The sequence below is a fragment of the Ptiloglossa arizonensis genome, chromosome 1 (assembly GCF_051014685.1).
Source record: "Ptiloglossa arizonensis isolate GNS036 chromosome 1, iyPtiAriz1_principal, whole genome shotgun sequence".
In the NCBI taxonomy this organism is placed as follows: Eukaryota; Metazoa; Arthropoda; class Insecta; order Hymenoptera; family Colletidae; genus Ptiloglossa; species Ptiloglossa arizonensis.
In genome coordinates, this window is record NC_135048.1 from 17842314 (window position 1) to 17858384 (window position 16071).

General features: G+C 39.0%; 3 protein-coding genes across 3 annotated transcripts in view; 2 read left to right on the top strand and 1 right to left on the bottom strand.

Moving 5' to 3' along the window:
• Gaba-b-r2 (gamma-aminobutyric acid type B receptor subunit 2) overlaps nucleotides 1-6070 on the top strand; it is a 305292-nt gene extending 299222 nt beyond the window's left edge. Inside the window, exons 18-19 of the mRNA XM_076306135.1 lie at nucleotides 2397-2807; nucleotides 3831-6070. Coding sequence (XP_076162250.1) covers nucleotides 2397-2807; nucleotides 3831-4426 — 1007 coding nt within the window. The 3' untranslated portion in view covers nucleotides 4427-6070. The remainder of the gene's footprint in view (nucleotides 1-2396; nucleotides 2808-3830) is intronic.
• A 1069-nt stretch (nucleotides 6071-7139) lies between these two features.
• On the top strand, nucleotides 7140-10879 carry Aldh (Aldehyde dehydrogenase). The gene is made up of 8 exons (XM_076306392.1): nucleotides 7140-7347; nucleotides 8619-8864; nucleotides 8950-9196; nucleotides 9443-9777; nucleotides 9857-9994; nucleotides 10099-10263; nucleotides 10359-10516; nucleotides 10607-10879. Exons 1-8 carry the CDS (start codon nucleotides 7246-7248, stop codon nucleotides 10752-10754), a joined length of 1539 nt encoding a protein of 512 aa, XP_076162507.1. The 5' UTR covers nucleotides 7140-7245; the 3' UTR covers nucleotides 10755-10879.
• A 49-nt stretch (nucleotides 10880-10928) lies between these two features.
• On the bottom strand, nucleotides 10929-15944 carry Wdr24 (WD repeat domain 24). Its single transcript, XM_076306267.1, has 13 exons — nucleotides 15342-15944; nucleotides 15101-15217; nucleotides 14666-14888; nucleotides 14368-14581; nucleotides 14012-14260; nucleotides 13767-13927; nucleotides 13497-13680; nucleotides 13278-13431; nucleotides 13036-13159; nucleotides 12437-12938; nucleotides 11889-12050; nucleotides 11649-11810; nucleotides 10929-11457 (listed from the first exon to the last, which is right to left on the bottom strand). Exons 1-12 carry the CDS (start codon nucleotides 15436-15438, stop codon nucleotides 11682-11684), a joined length of 2316 nt encoding a protein of 771 aa, XP_076162382.1. The 5' UTR covers nucleotides 15439-15944; the 3' UTR covers nucleotides 10929-11457; nucleotides 11649-11681.
• Nucleotides 15945-16071: the final 127 nt, after the last annotated feature.

The following is a 16071-nucleotide window of genomic DNA, read 5'->3' on the forward strand; positions in this document are numbered from 1 at the left end:
AAGATTTATTTACACGATCTAATTGTTCACAGTAAAGGTCTGCATTCACAGTCTGTCCAGGTTTCAGCACTTCAAAATGAACAACGCCGCGAATACTCCACCAAACACACAAAAGGGCCTTTTTGGGGTGTAAACCTGGCTTAGCAGTACTTTGTGGCGATTCATTTGGAGAGAGCCACTGCCTTTTGCGTTTTGGATTATCATAAAGAACCCACTTTTCATCTCCGGTGATCAAGCGATCAAAAAACGCTTCTGTATTGTGCCGTTGAAGCAATAAGTTGCATGTGGTGGATCGGTTAGCCTTGTTCTCTTCGGACAGATTATGCGGGACCCAAACACCTGCTCTGCTTACTTTCCCAATCTGCTGCAAATGTTCTTCGATGGCCGACCAAGGTTGGTTAAGACTGTTTGACAATTCCTCGATTGTCTGACACGGATTTGCTTCCACTTCCGCACTTAACACGTCATTGTCTAACGTTGTTGGTCTTCCTGATCGATACGAGTCGGAAAGATCAAAATTACCGTATTTGAACTTGGAAAACCACCTTTGGCATTTACGAACGTCTAATGCATTTGGATAAACATCGCAAATGTTTTTGGTAGCAACTGTTGCGTTACTACCCTTGCGAAACTCAAAAAGCATGCAATGCCGGATATGTACCTCTTCTGGTATTTGGCTGGCCATTTCACCCAAAATTGTAAAGAAAAATTTTAAATTTAATTATTTACAACTAAACAAGTCACTATAACCTCAGAATGTCTTTGCTACGACTTTAATGTACACAATGAGCTGACAAATGACAATCAAATAGTGACAAGCGCAGAAACGACATTACTTTCCGGTCCAACTAATACTTGCAGGGAAACTTAAAAATCTTCCTTTTCTTCTTCTTCGGTCAATTGTCTTTAAACGTCAATCGTGTGTGATTTTGCCACTTTCATTGCTTTATGTACTGAAAAAAAAACGGAACTCGTCGAACGATCAAGCGCAAAGCGTCTAGTTTTGTGTACACTTATTATCTCAGGCACCTATTCTTTGCACGAGTACTGTTTTTCACTGCAAGCACGTACTACGTTATTGTCTCGTTGTATGATCGCCACTCGGGACCCTTGGTTGCCTTAAAACCAGTACGGAACGCGCGATTCGGTCGCCTTTGTATTTTGCCGACAGCTGGCGGTCGAAGAAAAGGACAGAGCGCGAGAACGAACGAGAAAGAAGAAACGATGACGAAGAAAAAGACAGCGCGTGGGAAAGAACGAGAGTGAACGAGAAAAAAAAAGGAGAACCGTATAAAGAGAGCAAACGAGATGCCGGTGGATTTCTCGTATGTTCTATCTGTTTAAAACGTGGGATTGAACGAAACTATTAACTTCCAAATGGTTCGAAACCGGTTGCTTTTTGCACGCGCTGCTAGCTATTAAAAACATTATTGCGTCTCGTTTACGAGTGAGATTTTACGTACGAGTGGTACGTACATAAGTAGAGACAATCAATCGTGACAACGAATCGCATCCTGTTTGGATTTATTTTATATTTGTATCGTTACGAATGTTTAAAATCAATTTTCAAGTTTCGAATCTTCGACTATTCGAGTGCCAGTACTTTGTACGTAATTGCTTACTTTTCTCGTAAAACAAACGTTCGAAAAATTCGAACTCGAAAACTTAAACTAGAATGGAACTCCAACGACGTACCGTATTTCTCATTTTAACGATTCAACTCTGCGCGACACGGTTCGATACAATTATCTGTACACAATTCAGCATTGTATTCACGGCCTCTTGTACTTTTCCGCAGGTGTGAAAAACCCTTGAGAAAAATCACATTTTGGTAGCAGATGAAAATGATAAATTTTTTACGAAACTTTTTCTTCTCGTAATACTAAATCTTCCACAGTTTTGTGCAAGTAGAATTAAGTAGAGTGGAAACATCAGGATACCACGCTGACGTGTATCCAATGTCACCCCCTGACTCCGTGCAATAATGGTCACTATGGTGGTTTCAGTATATAAGCCCCGCAACCGGTATTGCGTCTTTTAGAAGATATTCTCGCGTAAAAAAAAAAAAGAAAAAAAAATCCAGTAGAGGTAAGAAACCCGTACAACGTGTAGCTTCCAACCGTGTGTTAAAACACTGGTAATCCATTCTACGTACAAGTGTCCGTAAGTGCTCGAGGTTTAAAGCCAACTTCTTACAGAGTGGCAACCGACTCGTGTCGTATTTCACGCTTGGTCGATCCCCCCACTTGTTGGTGGGGGATAACGACGATCGTGCAACGAGACCGTATTTTCTACGCTCTTCGCTCGCACAAATTTAATTACGCGTGTAACACATCGTTACCGTGACGGTGACCGCGCCTCGCGACACCGTGTAAACTTGGTTTTATTTCCCACAGGCCCGACGACCGCGTCCTCCCATCAATCGCTCAAGAGACGCTCCTCCGTGAAGAACAACGGTATGGCCCATTCGCATCACGAATTGTTCCAAACGCGACGCACGAGCGTGCCGGTCAACTCGATCAGCTACATCTCGACCGAGAACGTCTCCAAGTCGGAGAGGACAGAGGTCTCTCTCGGCTCGTTCGACAAGTCGTACGTGATTGGCGAGTGCGGTCACAGGCGCGCGCTATTGGGCGACACGGGCTACCGTTGCGAGAAACACAGCGTCCGTGGTCACTCGCACGCGACGTTCAACGGTTCGGCGGAAACGCCACCGGCACCGAGAAGGCAACGTAAACACTACGATTCGCAGAACGCGAGCTCGCCGAGCGTGCCGACGGTCGTCAGCGCGAGCTATTCCGACACCGGTGAGTACACGCGCGAACCCACGGGTCGGTCGGTACACACGGGAATTGAAAACACGGTTGTACGACGGACGATAAAATTATCACGAACATTTTGAAACTGTTACGAAGTTTGGTCAACAAAATGGAATTGCAAACGCCCTTAACAAGCGTGCCCCAAAAGCGGAAATATTTCAATATATGTCTTCGAATTCTATTGTTTTGATTTAAATGATAGAATAGATTGAACGGATCAAATCTTTAAAAAGTTAAATATTGCAATTCGAGAATAATATGAAAGTTAGAAAAATAATCGGTTATAACTTTGTGTTGCTGTACGTTTGGTATATTATTTAAGTAAATTTAGTGTATTTATACCAAAACTGGACTAGTCACCCGTAGTAGCGCGAGGATTAAAACGGTTAAATGTATTGTCATATTCGTAATAAGATCTTACAATTATTTTAAAGCTTTTTAAGAGATCGAAGTATAATTTAATTATTTGTAAAAGAAACGGCTCAATTTAAGAAGGCTGAGAATCAATTTGCACACCTAATATAGTATCGGTTTCGGTTTCTGAAATAGTTCCAAGAACCGAAAAGATGTTATGACTGTTATGAATATATAGGTTCTACTTCGTTTCGGATTCGATTACGATTTTACATCGATCCTGGAATCATTATTTCTCGGTTCTGTAACAATTACAATTTCTATAAGTATAAATTAAAAAAAATACATTCCCTAAAAGTATTCAATACCTTACTTGAAACGCTTGAGACGTATTAATATTCGCACAAATTCAGGCTACAGAAAATAACAGTTACAGAACCTAACCTAGACCCGGAAAATAACAGTTACAGAATCTGACCTAAAACCGAAAAATAAATTACAGAACCGATAGAAAACCGATATAATATCGGCTCTAAAGAACAGTAAGCGAGACCGATGTGGGCTAGAAACGGATAACGTTTCGATATAAAAACCGACATCTATATTTGAACCGGTTATTTTTGGAAGCTAATCGTCGCTCGTTACCGATGCTTTCAGAGAAATGCGACGACTCTGTGTCGACGATCATCCAACGTTCCGTATCCGAGAGGTCGCGGGAGACGTGTCCCCGTCTGCGTAGCGACGGACACGCGACGAGCGAATGCCCTCATCGCGCCGCTCGAAGGATACGGGAGTGCAGACACACCGAGTCGAAGCTGCGCCAACAGGCCCGGCTCGAATACGTGCAGAGCACGCCGAACGTTGCCACGATTCACAATAACAAATTCGCGAGCGCGAATCCCCGCGGCGGAGGTGCCGGCGGTGGTGGTGGAGATGGTGGCGGTGGCGGCGGGGGCGTTGGCAGCGGAGGGAGCGGTGGCGGTGGTGTAGGCGGCGTGGGCGTAGGGGGGAGCGGTGTCAGAGTGGCCGGATCGGTGGCTACGAGTTCGGACGTTGTCGGTGGCTCGACGATGAACGTCTCGAAGATGTACAGTGCTGTGTCCGACGGCGAGTTGTTGGATCTAACGATTCTTCCGATCTTTCAGAAGCTGCTCACCGAGAGACACAAGAGCTCGTCGAGGGGCGGTTACGGCGCCAGCGTGGCCAGCTGCCCGAATATATCCATCAAATGCGACATCGTCGAGTATCTTTAACGATCTTCCAACAAAATTAGTTTCGAATTTCGATCGTCGAGGCATCCGCTGTTACGGGCTGTAGTACTATCTATCGCGAAAAGTGATCTATCCGTTACGTCCGACACCGGGGGCATCGTTTTCTTATTCTCGACCCTGTGGTTATCGATCGGTAAAGAACATAAAAAAAAAAAAATTAAACCTCGTTCGTTCGTAAATCAATGTATGTACCAACCGTTTGGTGTAATTTTCTCGAAACCTGCGTGTTCCGTGCCCTGCGCGTACTCGAATCGCTAACGCGTCGTGCGATTGGACGTCGAACGTTCGTCATATGTTGTTAACACGCGACGAAAGATAGTGATCTCGATTGCGCTCGATATTGCGTCGATTCGATGACACGGGCTGTTGCCACCGAACACCGATAGTCTCTCCCGTTCGTACAACGCGCGTTACGTAATAATAACGTATCATCGACCGTCTCTCCCGAATAGCAACACGGCTACGAACGCGATGAATCTCTCCACGTACCGCGAAAAATACTCTCGCTAGATCTTGAATAAACAGTTTTTGATATAAGCGAACTTTTAAACCTAATACGTACTCGAAGGGAAAGGCGATGAAAAAAAAAAAATAATGCCTGGACGAGGATGCCGGCCTTCGTACGACGCTCGAGAATTTCGGTTCTACCGTCGATGGCGTACGACGCGACGAAACGAACACGCGTACACGCCAAGCCGACACAGCGTACACGACACTCGCGAGATCCGTGGAAACGATTTTCGTTTTCCCGAGCGCGATCCGTTCGGGAACGCGTGTCGATTAAACAACGTCCGCACGGTGCGAAACGTTTCCTTCCTTCCAAATTTCTACTACGAAGTTTCGTTTCCGCATCTCCGTCTCTCCGAGAAGCGACAAAAAAGAAAACTCACCGCGAGGAAGGTCGCGAATGGTCCGTGTTTTTATAACGAAAACAAAAGAAAAGAAAACATTAGCACGGTGAGGACCGCCGACGAAACCGAGACGATGAAAAACCTTAATACGCGTCCGAAGCGACCGTATCGTCATAATTATAACCTTTTTCATCGTTCGAAGAATAAATATTCTTCTCATCGTTCGCGACTTTCCTCGCGTATTCGAAAGGGAATAATCGTTTACGTTTCAACCGCGTCTTAGAAAATAAAAAGCGACGATCTCTTTGTTGGTACGGTATCGACACAACTATTAATTCTACAGTAATTGTCGTCAATTTCCGAGGCAGCTTAATACACGTTGATGGAGAACGCGTGAAGGTAATCCCGCTCCCAACCGCCCCTCTCCCTGCGGAACTCTAACCTTTTTTCCACGATAAACGGCCGGCGTCTCTTTGTCGACAAAGTATGTTTTAGTCTAAAAAGTTTACGGACGAATTCTGGATGTGATGTGCATGCCTAGTAAACAGAATCGATAAAACATTGTATTTTTTCGTTTCGTTTTCTCGTTTCGTTCTTTTCGAGGAAAAATCGAGAAGCCTACGATAAATAGAGTCGGAAAGGCGTCCGGATGTTCGGAAAAGCGTACTATCCGAGAGCCTAATGCTCGTTACACAGGACCTTTGTTGTGTGGTTACGCGAGTCTTGTACATAACTCTCGAAATAAATGTCATGTTTACAGGTAAAAAAAAAAAAATAGGCATTTGTTATGTAAAAGGAATTATAACCCGCTTTTTATTTTCCGTACAATATCTGTTTGTTCACGGCACTCGTAATCGTAACTTCGTTTTTTTGTAACTTCGAAATGATACGTGTTTTTGTTATCGCAGATTCCACAATGTCATGTGTTTACAAATACCGATTCCTTTGCGAACTACGTGACGCACGAAAACTCGAAATAAACATTGAGAAATTTCTATCGTTTCGAATAAGTAAGAATTGATGCTAACAGGTCAATTATATTCAATTTTATCAATAAAGTTGATGCACTTGTTTTATCACCTTCGACTCCTTGAACAAAAGAGTTTTTCATTTTTATCAAGATAGGCGACGACAAATTTTAATGGTTCTCTTCGTACCATCTCGTTAAACGACACTCGTTACGAGCTAAACCCGAGTGACCACGAACGATTGAATTTTAATTTAACAATTTAATAATACGGATTCTCCGACTGTATTACGAAATCGTTTCGATCTACGTACGATTCAACGTTCACTTTGTATTATTTGCTAAAACTCGATACGAGTGATACGTTCCAATTATGTTCACCGATTACGTTCGTCAACGTTGGCTCGTTTGCAATATTAAGACAGCCAAGAAAATATTCATCGCCGCGGACGATCTTTTAATTTCGTTCAGTTTGTCGTGTAAACGATATCAATTGATCGCATCAGACGAACACGTATCTCGCTGCGAAGAGTTGATGTTTCCATTCACTATTCGCCACGTTCGTACCATTCGAAATTCGCGTTGCGAATTTTGCTTGCACGTAGCGAAAGTGTAGTATACACCCTACGGTTTACTCTTGACGCGTGTCGCGTCGTTGTCTCGGTGTCGAACAAAAATAGGACATCGATTTGTACTGATAAAAGAAAAAATCACCAACTCCTGTGCCGACAACGACGCTCGATAAGTAAAAGGAAGGATCTCGGTTGGTACGAAAGCTGGTAATTTTCCCTTCTCGCATACTGGTTACTCCGAACGATGTTACGAGTCAACGCGCATGTGCGAAGAGTTTTGTAGATTCAGAATTGCCAGCTGAGATCACTGCGCCGAGAACGTATGAACCAGTAACGTTGCGGCCAACGTACTCGATAGAACCGGTGGAAACTCGTAAAAGGTTATAACTAATTTCAAAGAGAAACATCAGCATGTTGCGAGTGTTGAACAAATTGCAATTGCAATTGCCACGATGCCTTTCTACCGCGGCAATTCCGGCACCCAAGACTAAACCACCGATTTTATATACCGGGGTAAGTAATGTTTTTGAATTGCAACACCCTGAACATAGTTAGGATTCCCCATCTAATGTTTGATACAAATTCAATGTGTTAATTTTGAAATTCGAAGTTGATCGTAAAACAATTAATATGGAATATTATCGGTATAGTAACAATTTTTGTGCTCATCGGTGAATCAAAAATTCCTTGCGAAATAAAGGAACTGACAATGTTTTTACGAAAGCGTGCTGACAAATTAGTTAGGTAAATGTATGAAAAAAAATTTACTTTGCGATACGTTATAAACACCGGAGCAAATAAAATTTGTAAATCCGAGTAAACAAAAACATTCAAATATCTGTCGCCGTTTATCTTGCTTCGCAATCGCTTCATTTATGCTTTCAAAAATCTATGTCTATTCTCGGATTTATCTTATTCGTTGAATCAATATTTATGTAAAATATTGGACACGTTTTCGCACACCGGTTACATAATTTATTTTCGGAGGTAAATATTTTGAAAAACTTTCTTTTCTTCGTTTGGCACACGAAATTGCACAATTTCAGTGTCCTGTGAAGAAACAAATATATACCAAGGCAGTCTGTGATCGACATGTGTACAGCACATAATGACGTTTGATTGTTATCGTCAATTTCGTGATGCTTAAAAATAGACGAAACGAAGAACATTGTAAAAACTAATTGCCAATTATATATATATTTTTTTTATTCATGTCTAACGTCGCATCGACTTTTAGATCATTAGCGATGACTCGATGTTGGATTCTTTTTCTTTAACGCGGTTATATTTAATGGTAGATGTTGATTCCTTTTAAACACTTTAAGGCATTTTCTATGTGTTTCTGTGACGTCAGGTTGTATTTTTGCCTTTGAGCGTAGTATCTACATTCGACTAGTATGTGGTTGGTCGTTATGATTTTATTACAGAGGTTACAGTTTAGTGGTTTTACCGGTAAACGTTAGTGATACCGTATATTCTACACTTCATCAACATAATCATGCAACATAATTAATGCCAAGCTTGTTATCTTATCTGTACCGTACATAAATAGCATTATCGATACAAAACCATGTTATCTTTCCATTTAGCTTCTATAAAAACACATTTCTTGTTTATTTTTACATAACATATTTTATCGAAACTTTATCAAAAGAATTTCGTTTGCAAAATAGTATTATCTCTCGACTGGTTCCGGTTACCCGTTACGATTGTTTACCGTAAACGTATTTGATCGATTTCGTAATAGTGGTTAAAATGTCGTAACAAACAAATTTCTCTTTTAGATTTTCATTGATAACGAATGGCACCAGTCCGTGTCCCGAAAAACGTTTCCTGTTCTCAATCCGGCAACCGGGGAAACTATTGCCGAAATACAACAAAGCGAAGCTGCAGATATTGATATAGCTGTGAATGCAGCCAGGAAAGCATTTAAATTGGGCTCACCATGGAGAACCATGGATGCTTCGAAACGCGCTTTGCTCCTGAACAATCTCGCCGACTTATTAGAAGAAAATCGTACTTATCTCGCGGTGAGAATGCATCATTTCACAATCCATTTTGTCTACATAGAATGAGTACATTCTTATTAACAAAAAATCTCACTGCGCATTTTAGTCGTTGGAAACATTGAACAATGGTAAACCTTATTCTGTGGCGTATGAGGTGGATATACCCATGAGCATAAAATGCCTAAGATATTATGCTGGCTGGGCAGACAAAAATAATGGTCAAGTAATTCCCATGGATGGAAACTACATTGCTTATACTCGCCATGAGCCAGTTGGAGTTTGTGGTCAAATTATTCCATGGAATTTCCCCCTCCTAATGATGGCTTGGAAACTAGGGCCTGCTTTAGCCACAGGTACTGCAACGACAACGACTATATTAGCCGTATATAATAATGATACAATGATTACTAGATGGTTTGTGACAACTAATGAATATTCAAATCCTAACGATTATTAATTTCATTTATAGCCAATTACATTGCTAAAGTTTTACTAACTAAGGAACACTGAACTGAAATTGATCAATTCCTTTTTGAATTTCTCGTTAAAATCCCAAGAGTAAAAGAAGCATATAAACGAACGTACATAATATGTTATAGGAAACGTTGTTGTTCTAAAGCCTGCGGAACAAACTCCGTTAACGGCTTTGTACACGGCTCAGTTAATTAAGAAAGCTGGATTTCCTAGCGGAGTAGTCAACGTCGTTCCTGGTTATGGTGATGCTGGAGCTGCTCTAGTCACTCACAATAAAGTCGACAAAATTGCATTTACCGGTTCGACCTCGGTTGGAAAGCTGATAATACAGAATGCAGGGTTGCACAACTTGAAGAGAACCACGTTAGAACTTGGTGGAAAATCTCCGAACATAATCTTCAAGGACAGTGATATGCAGCACGCTGTGGAGACCGCTCATTTCGGTCTATTTTTCAACATGGTAACACAATATTTCCATTTCGCTTAATATGTACCGGTTATACTTAGACCCTTCACAAATACGCGTCTTCTACTATTAGGGCCAATGTTGCTGTGCCGGATCTAGAACTTTCGTCGAAGACAGCATTTATGATGAATTCGTTGAGAAAAGTGCTGCGCGCGCCAAGTCCAGGGTTGTCGGTGATCCGTTTGACTTAAATGTAGAGCAAGGTCCACAGGTATCGAATTCTATTATGAAAATTAAGCAAACACTATTAATATGTCATCAACATCTAGAGATGATCCAACGTCTACTTTTATTTTCTGTGGATGGTTTTAACAGATCGACTTGGACCAAACAAATAAGATTTTGTCTTTGATCGAGAAAGGCAAAGCTGAGGGAGCGGAGCTAATTTCAGGTGGATCGCGGGTCGGTGATAAGGGCTTCTTTGTTGCACCCACGGTGTTCGCCAACGTTACGGACGATATGACTATTGCTAGGGAAGAGGTAAATACACGAATGAATCTTTTAAAACTTTTCTCTTTAGATATTTTAGATACAGCGAAACAACCTCTTTAACATTACGATGGCTTTAATTACAGATCTTTGGGCCAGTTCAGCAAATTCTCAAATTCAGCAGTATAAACGAAGTAATCAATCGAGCAAACGCCACCGAATATGGATTGGCAGCAGCTGTCTTCACAAACAATATCGACAAGGCAAATTACGTACTTCAGGGACTCCGAGCAGGCACCGTTTGGTACGTTAGTTACGAAATTATTCGCATTTTTTTTTTTAAAGAATTAAGTAATTTCCTTTTATTCGCTACTTATATCGATATATTTTACAGGGTCAATACGTACAACTCTTTATCGTGTCAAATGCCATTCGGCGGTTATAAAATGTCGGGATATGGAAGAGAAGGCGGCAGCTACGGTCTCCATGGGTACACCGAAGTTAAGAGTGTAATAATTAAAGTTAATCAAAAAAATAGCTAATGTAATTTCTTCTACTTTACATTTTGCTATGCTTTGTACAATTTTTTACACTGGAATAGATTATATGTAAAAAGAAATAGATTTTAAGGATAAATACACTCATAATAAATACCAGAATATTTTTATATCCGTTATAATATTGAAAAGAGTGAAGGATGTCGTAGTCGTTATGGGTTACTACGAATAACTGCGTGTTCAGTATTGTTTTATGATCACGGTGTTTTATTTGGTCGGGCTATACACAGATGGATGTAGATTCGCGAATACGAACTGACACTGGCATGAACTTCACTCGATAGAAACTCGTCACGAAAAAGCCCTTTTGCAGACTCGTTTCTCCTTCTTATATCGAGCCTAGCTTCCCTCATCCTTGCCTATTCCTAGCGTTGATTTTCGCGCTTTTTTGGAAAGACCAGTTCAAGTGGAGAGCGAGAAAGTTTGGTGACGTAGCGGGGCTTCCTTCCGGCCTGCTACGCGTGTCTAACCGTTTGCAGCCCTCTGGGCCTCACGTGCCTTCCAGAGCCCTTGGTTCGTGACTCCTGCAATTAGCTATTGAGGCAGTGACGGAAAAGCTACGTAAAACATGCCTGGTGAAAGTTCCGAAAAATATGTTTCCTCACAAATAGCTTTCGTTGTCGCGCGAGCCATAAACCATGCTAGCTGCTTGCACGCCAGACGTTTCGTCAAGGCGTACGGCTAGCCGCTACAAGAGTACAAAAGAATCTCAAAACAAAGGAATTTATGAAGCTTACTATACAAATTATTATGGTATATTGAATAAGCAATTTAATTTTTTCAGATTCAGCTACCCAGAAAGTGTTTACATTTCTAACTTTTACAAAATTGATGGTATAATGTACCATATAATAATATATACATGTACTAAAAACTTACAATAGTGTTAAAGAAATTATCGTCATAGATCTTTTAAATATATTCGCACATATGACCACAACCAGTGGGACATTGTCGATTACAACTAAACCATTCGTTCATGTGAACAACATGACCTCCGTGAGTACATCCCTGACACCATGCGTACATTCCTCGAACTACCTGTAAACAGACAGAATTAGTAAGTTCATTGTCAAATACGAGAATTAATCGAAGAAAAAATATACTAAAATCTCTCACTTGGTGACAAACAGAACAGAGTGCGTGATGAGACGAATGACATCGATCGCACAACCATGCTGCCCTTTGCAGCGGTTTTGTGCACGCTAAACAACACGCATGTATTACCGTTGATTGTTGATTTAATTGTGACACTGACGGTATCCAAACCGATTGAATTATCTGCGAATGTATTTTTTTACATACTCTACTGCTTTTCGTTATTTAATTAACTCTCGAAAAGGCGGACGCCGGATCAATTCTCAACCATAATCGTATTATTTTCGTTTGCATTTCAAAAGAAAACTCTATGATCGACATGTGTACAGCACGTAATGACGTTTGATTGTTATCGTCAATGTCGTGGTGCTTAAAAATTTAATTTTTAACCGCATTGCGGTTTCATTTTACTTTGAAATTATTTTTTTCGAACAGGAAGTGCAGTAGCTTGAATTATAATGTGAAACAGAAAACTCGACTATCAGCAGACAGTCCAAAAGAATAGGATATTTATTCGGCGTCCGACATCGGAGTATTCTAATATTTTTTATCTTAAATTTATTGGTAACCTGCGTAGCCACGTTCCAAAGTTTAAACCTTGCAAGCATGTCTAAATATTCTAGTATCCAATGTTCTTGAACAGCAGTTTCAATGTTTAAGTTTTTCCGTTTTTCTCCTAATGCAATAAGGATTGACGCAGAAGTCTGTATATCTCTAAGTGCCGCGTGATGTTTTAAAGCTTCTTCTATTAAATTTGTAGGATCCCAAAATTGTGGTTTAGGTATATTCGAAACTATCAATTGACTCGGTTGATCTTCGATCATTAATGAAGCACAATCTTCGTTAATATCCGGAGGATGATTCGGAAATTGTTCGGGTGGTGGAGATCTATCTTTTATCTCATGTCGCAAAGGAAAAGCCTCTTTGGACAATGTCCAATCGTTATCATTGTTCATCATATTATGCATATAACTTGAAGTATATTCCATTGTCATTGGTTCAAACTCGCTTTCTCCAAATAAAAAGTCTCCTTTAGATGGTCCTTTGTGATCGATAAATGCCCGTTTGTAACTGAACATTTGCACAAAATTAATAACGTTAATGAATGAAAAGATTCATTAGTTAAATATTTTGACATGCTATATCGATAAATATTTTTTAACGCTACCTAGGTAATATAGATCCTATCGAATGTTGATTTTCTGGCGTTTCATCCGTTTCGGTCTCATCATCACCTCCGCTAGTCGCACCTGTTACTTCTCCTTGTAAAGATTTCACATCGTTTTCATAACCTTGTAAAAAATAGCGTAAAAAGTATTAAAAGATAAAAGAATTAGTCGTATAAAACTCGAATCGGTATAAAAAATTATTAATACGTTTAAAAATTTACAACAAAGGTAACACTTGTACCTGCAGTTGGTTGGTCTATACTAGATCCTATTGCAATCTGTGCTAGATTCAATGTGTTTACTATGTCCTCTTTGGAAGCAGTTGGAGGTGTTTTTAAAATAGATCCCATGGGATTAGTGTATAATGTTTTTATGATATTCCATACTGTACTGATCTGGTTAAAATTGATATCTGTATTACTACAAGTACAGAGGACGGTCAAGTTGAATGTTTACTTACATCGTTTCTACCAGCATTTCTGGCAACAGTGGCATTATGGTCACAAATGTCGTTTAATCTTCCAGAAAGCAAGTAACCTTCCGCACATGCTTTGAACCACTTTGGTTCCCGTGGCATGCTCATAGCAAATCTGTGCATTACACTAGACACCATGCAAAATGTATCGTTTGTTGCAGCTGTTTTCCTACAAATAAATGTTAACTCACATTTGATGTTTTCGTTTGAGAAACTTTTCAAAGTTGGGCCCATTTATACAGCGTGTTTATTAACCTCATTATATTAGTCAATTGTTTCATTGTAGTTGTAACATGGACATTTACTTTACAAGCATATGCAATATCTCCTTTCGGATTCAATGCAATACCTTGTGGATTCGCTTTACTTGCTGGTCTAGTAGCATCTTTGAACACATGATGATATAAAGTACAATCCTGTCATTAAAAATTTATTAATCCTTCTTGATAATATAAACAATTATTTATAATAAATATTACAAAACTATTATACGATATTACTCTGCTAGTCGATAAGAAAGACTGTGGATTGCCTCTCCATGCTATACCAGTTGGAACATCTTTATGTTCGTTAAAACTAGCAAAAGGAATATATGGTCTGCGAATATCCCATACATTTATACTACAATCCACAACAAGGGCACAACTGGATATATGATATTTCCTCTGTGGTCTCCATTTTATACGACCTACTGATGCTATTGTATGTATAACGTAATCGCAACTGGGTTTACCTAATAAATCCCAAACCTAAATATAAAGATTCAGAAGAAAACATTTTAATTCGTTTAACAGATATGTATGAGAATCTTTTGTTATACGATACATTTACAGTAATACAATAGCTGGAGAAACACCTTAATAGTCTTATCCCTAGAAGCAGTTGCAAGCCAAGTAGACTCAGGATGCCAATCGCAAGCAAATATGGGGCCACTATGAGCGGTAAAATGTTGAAAATAACGTTCTGGTTTACGTAAATCCCATTGCTGTACATGTCCATTTTCAGAAACAGCAGCAAAGGTATGCGGTGAATGTGGACAAAACTGTACATCACGTACTGATTCTGTGTTACTGAAATAGAAAGACTTTTTTATTGGTTTTTATAAAAACAAAATTTATACCTATAAATATTTATAGGTAAATATAAATATTTACCTATAAAAAGTTCTAATTGCTTCTTTTGTTCTTAAATCAAAGCACTTCATAGTACCATCTTGGGAACCAGATATTAACCACATAGGTTCTGTCATATGGAAACTTACTTTATTTACAGTTCTTTTATGATCGATAAAAACATGTTCCTGCTTAGACCTTGACAATTTGTTTAAATTCCATACCACTACTGCTCCATTTGTAGCAGCAGTCGCTAATATATGATCTAAATAATATAGGTATTACGAATTATTTTGAATAAATACATGTACTTAATTCCCTTAATTCTTATAAAATAGAAAGTCATTTGAATAGAAAATATAACAAATGAAAAGAAAATATTAAGTTTTCTTCAACTTTATTGTAACATTTAAAGAATTGTCTATATAAATAGTAAAACATAGATAAAATTTGAAAATGGCATTATTATCATCTTACCATCAATGAGATTCCAAGCTACATCGTTACAAGAAAAATTCAAATTTAAATTTTTTCCAACACGAAGATTACAAGCTTCCTCAAATCTGTCTTCTAATAGAGTAAATATTTTAAAAACTGCAACATAAATTTATCATTTATTTAACAATTATCAATTCTTATTAATGTAAATTAATTACTCTACTGCAACAAATGAAAAGTAAACAACACTGTTTATTCAGTATATAATTAAACGTCTTACCGTTACGTCCTGCTATAACAACTTGACTGTTGTCTTTATTCAGTGCTAATGCATTTGCTGGACCTTCTTGAGTAATGCACACAGTTTTGGAAATCATTTTGAAGCTCTCTCAAACATAACAAGTAAAACCACAGAAACGTTGAGTTTACTAACCATAATCGTATAGGGTGAAACACTTATTCGATATTTTACGAATACCGATAATTAACTTTTTCGAAAGTAAATATACAAATACATTCATTCGTATTGAACATTTTAATCTTATCAATAACAAAATGCACGAAATAACTTTTTCGTTTATCAATAACGTAGTCGTTATTTGATACTTGTGTTAAAGCAACATCAGAAAGTTAGTATACAAAGCAATGAAAGCCATATTCATACATTGGTAGACTCGAACCATTCTACTCGATATAACAAAGTAAAATTAATTAATTGGTTATTTTAGAAGTAAAATAAAATTTCTGTCGTTTCTAGTATGACGCGTAGAACGCTAAAAAATATAAGATACACTTTTACTTCACGTTTTCTACGAGTTTCTGTTCTATAATATATTACCCGTCTATGCAACACTGTATATTATGTATCTACTATTGACGCCCGAGAAAAATGTCGCTGGATCACTACCTGACGTTTCAAAACGTTAGAATATTGTGCGATGCTCACTAACACAAACTGACACGTCTAAACAATGTGTAATATTTAATAGCATAATTTATGGATCTTATTA

What these genes read in the sequence shown, in the direction of transcription:
- Aldh (XM_076306392.1), top strand. Translation starts at nt 7,246, where the DNA reads ATGTTGCGAGTGTTGAACAAATTGCAATTGCAATTGCCACGATGCCTT. An exon ending in AAAATCGTACTTATCTCGCG is followed by an intron (nt 8,865 to 8,949) that starts GTGAGAATGCAT and finishes TGCGCATTTTAG; the next exon opens with TCGTTGGAAACATTGAACAA. An exon ending in CTCCGAGCAGGCACCGTTTG is followed by an intron (nt 10,517 to 10,606) that starts GTACGTTAGTTA and finishes TATATTTTACAG; the next exon opens with GGTCAATACGTACAACTCTT.
- Wdr24 (XM_076306267.1), bottom strand. Translation starts at nt 15,438, where the DNA reads ATGATTTCCAAAACTGTGTGCATTACTCAAGAAGGTCCAGCAAATGCA. An exon ending in CTTTCTTATCGACTAGCAGA is followed by an intron (nt 13,928 to 14,011) that starts GTAATATCGTAT and finishes TTTTAATGACAG; the next exon opens with GATTGTACTTTATATCATCA. An exon ending in ATAGGATCTATATTACCTAG is followed by an intron (nt 12,939 to 13,035) that starts GTAGCGTTAAAA and finishes GCAAATGTTCAG; the next exon opens with TTACAAACGGGCATTTATCG.